This window comes from Pectinophora gossypiella, chromosome 23 (assembly GCF_024362695.1).
Source record: "Pectinophora gossypiella chromosome 23, ilPecGoss1.1, whole genome shotgun sequence".
In the NCBI taxonomy this organism is placed as follows: domain Eukaryota; kingdom Metazoa; phylum Arthropoda; class Insecta; order Lepidoptera; family Gelechiidae; genus Pectinophora; species Pectinophora gossypiella.
In genome coordinates, this window is record NC_065426.1 from 3,559,002 (window position 1) to 3,562,164 (window position 3,163).

General features: G+C 56.1%; 1 protein-coding gene across 1 annotated transcript; it reads left to right on the forward strand.

Moving 5' to 3' along the window:
- Window positions 1–1,331: 1,331 nt before the first annotated feature.
- On the forward strand, window positions 1,332–1,849 carry LOC126377458 (uncharacterized). Its single transcript, XM_050025193.1, has 2 exons — window positions 1,332–1,737; window positions 1,842–1,849. Exons 1-2 carry the CDS (start codon window positions 1,332–1,334, stop codon window positions 1,847–1,849), a joined length of 414 nt encoding a protein of 137 aa, XP_049881150.1.
- Window positions 1,850–3,163: the final 1,314 nt, after the last annotated feature.

The following is a 3,163-nucleotide window of genomic DNA, read 5'->3' on the forward strand; positions in this document are numbered from 1 at the left end:
GCCGAGGAAAAGTAGCTGTAAGAAACAAATAAATAGATCGTTGATCTAAGCGAAAACTCGGTGAGGTGTGGGTACTTAGTTCATAAAAAAAAATTCAAAAATATTTATTTTTCAAAATTGGCTTACAAAGTTAGCGCTTTTTGAACGTCAAACATAATTAAATTACATATTATGTAACTAGCTGTAAAACTACTACCACATCGGAATCTGTAACGCTGAGGGAAAGACGTGGCCAGAAAACCTCCCAGCACAGGGCCCTAGTCCTACTGTTTCATGTTTTCCTTTCTTTTCTTTTAATCCAGTTTGTATTACATAATGGGTAGTAATTAAACAAGCTTCTATTTAATAGCATTATTCGCATCTGAAAATCGAATTTGCCTTCTAAATTACTAAGACAGCCACAATCAACGCGCGTCTAAATAATATTATCTTAGCCAATAGTTATCTCCTAAGTAAGCCACTCTAAATATAACTCAACATGGTGGTTATTTTTTAGCATCTAAATTTGTGGCATGCATTCGAGTAGCTAACTTCTAAAATATTAATATACTGCATCAAAAAAGTAATTCTATTAGCTTCAAATTTTATAACTCAACTAGCTTTTGCCCGCGACTCCGTCCGCGTGGCGTGTTATAAAAGGAGAAAGGTTAAAAAATGCTTAATTTTATTATTTTTAAATGAGGTTACAGTATAAGTAGCTCAGTTAAATAATGAATTGTTATTAATTTCTAGATTATTAGTTTATGATTTGGTTTGATATTTTAGGAAAATACGATCAGTTTCGAAAATTTAAACAAAATTTAAAAATTACAACAGAAATACGCCGTGAAACGTCCGCCTGGAAAATTCAACAGAAAACTACCTACGAAAGATTTGAACCATCCAAGAATAGTGAAAAGTTCGCCCGCAAAATTCAATATTTGACACGACCATCAACGACGTCTGCCCTCACGCGTCTGCCGCGTTCCGGTTGCTCACTCGGGTATCTGCCCCCCCTCCGCGCCTCGCCACCGCTGTCGCCGCCCCACGGATTGCTCTGTCCACTCGTCCGTGTTCGGGAGCCACAAATCTTCGTCTACCCACACACTGACGCCGTTGACGAAACAGAAGCAGGGGGGGGTATTTTTATCTTAAAATACCCTCCAGGATTCCGCGGCTCCAATCGGCATCACCGTTGTCGCACCTACCACCCCCGGCCTCCCACCAGCGGGTCTCACCGGGGAGGGTGTGATAACGCGTGCTCTGCCAGGCGGACCGCCAGGCTCCGCACCAGTGGACAGCCACACAGCCACACTTCGCATCCATAACCAAACGGGGAGAGCAGGGCAAGAATGGCTCCCCCAACCACCGCCGGAGTGACGAAGCGCAGGGCGCGCACCTTCTTGCCCTCGCGCGTCGTCACCACACCAGCAGCCCCCAACCTACCGCCGCCTCCGCCGCGCCTCACCGGCCTAGGCACGCGAATGTCCCCCTTCCCGCTGCTGCCGGGAGCAGGAATTACTGCAAGGAGGACCACTACGCCGCCTGAACACCAGCGACACCCATCCCAGCCTGTGGTGAGGACCATGCCGCCCGTCGCACTCTCCATGCCCTCACTGGACATGGAGACAACGCCGCCACGCTCGTACGCAAGTACAAACCCATTCTCGCCACTGTGCGAGTTGGAGAAGACGCCGCCGCGCTCATACGCCGCCGTCTTGAACACGAACCCAGACTCGCCGCCGCACGCGCCTCCACGTCCGTCCCTCCGGACGACGCCCACGCCGTCGCCGAAGCCCGTCCGCCTTCAGCCGCCGCTCGCCCCAGCGAGCAAGAAGATTCCGCCCATCGTGGTGGACCAGCTGCCTGACTGGCCGCACCACTTCCGCAAGCTGCGGGAGGTGCTCGGCCACGTCCCCAACGCGCGCCCGTACGGGAAGGGTGTGCGCTTCATGGCGAAGACCAACGAAGAGTTCCGGCTTTACCAGCGCTACCTTGCCGGCCTGGAAAAAGCGACGGGACTCTCCTGGTTCGCCTACGCCCCCCCGGCGGAACGCGCCTTGAAGCTGGCCATCAAGGGCCTGCCCATGGAGACCAACACCGCCGAACTGGAGGAGGAGCTGCGTAACCGCGGCTTCGACCCCCAGTACATCCGTCCCATCCAGGGCAGGGTGGGCGGAATCTTCTTTGTGGAGATACGACGGACACTGGGCTTCCAGTCCATTTACGCCACCACCGAGCTCCTCTGCATGCCCGGTGTGAAGGTTGAAGCATGGAGGGGACGCAAAGGAGCCCCCCAATGTCACCGCTGCCAGCAGTTTCGGCACAGCAGCCACAACTGCCACCGACCGGCGGCCTGCGTTCGCTGTGGCGAGAGCCACGCAGCGAAGGACTGCACGCGACCCCGGGAGGTACCGGCGACGTGCTGCAACTGCGGGGGAGCCCACCCTGCAAACAGCCCTTCTTGCCCTATCAAGTCGCGCGAGCTGCGCAACACGAGGGCAGGCACCGCGCCCTTGACCGGCGCAAGAAGAGCTGTCCCAGCAACCTCCACCGTGGACCCAACCAGCGAGCCGACAGCGAGGAGCTCGCTCATGGCCGCGGCGAACGGCCCAAACGGACCCAAGCCGCAGAGGAAGAGGCGCGCCCATAAAAGGGCAACTCCCGCCCCCACCGCTACCACCACCGCCGAGCAAATCGCCGTGGAACCCGTCCCGCCGCAGCCCTCTACATCAGAGACAGCAGCCGCCGCCCCTCCAAAGGGGAAGAAGGCGAGGCCCCGAGCGGAGGCACACGCAGACACCGCCAACGAGAAGTTGGAAGTGTTGGAGCAATCTATCCAGTTGCTCCACGACATCCTGGCGGCCATCCGCACAAGGACTGACCCAGTGCCCATCATCGTGGGAGGCCTGGCATCCCTGCTGGGCCAACTCACCGGTGGGCACTGACTACAAACACCGGACTGGACCGGGGCTGCCCACATCCACTACTCCTCGTCGAGTAGTTAGGATCGTGGCCACCCCCCGGGGGATGAGTTGACGCTTCCAGTGGCAGTGGAAGCAGTCCTCTCCCCCCCTCCAGCCGACTCGACACCAGCTGCCCCGGCGACGGAGCAGCTCACCGGACTCGACACCACCGCCAGCTGACGGGCGCTCACTGGGCCTCCCCCAATGGGGAACCACCC

What these genes read in the sequence shown, in the direction of transcription:
- LOC126377458 (XM_050025193.1), top strand. Translation starts at nt 1,332, where the DNA reads ATGGCTCCCCCAACCACCGCCGGAGTGACGAAGCGCAGGGCGCGCACC.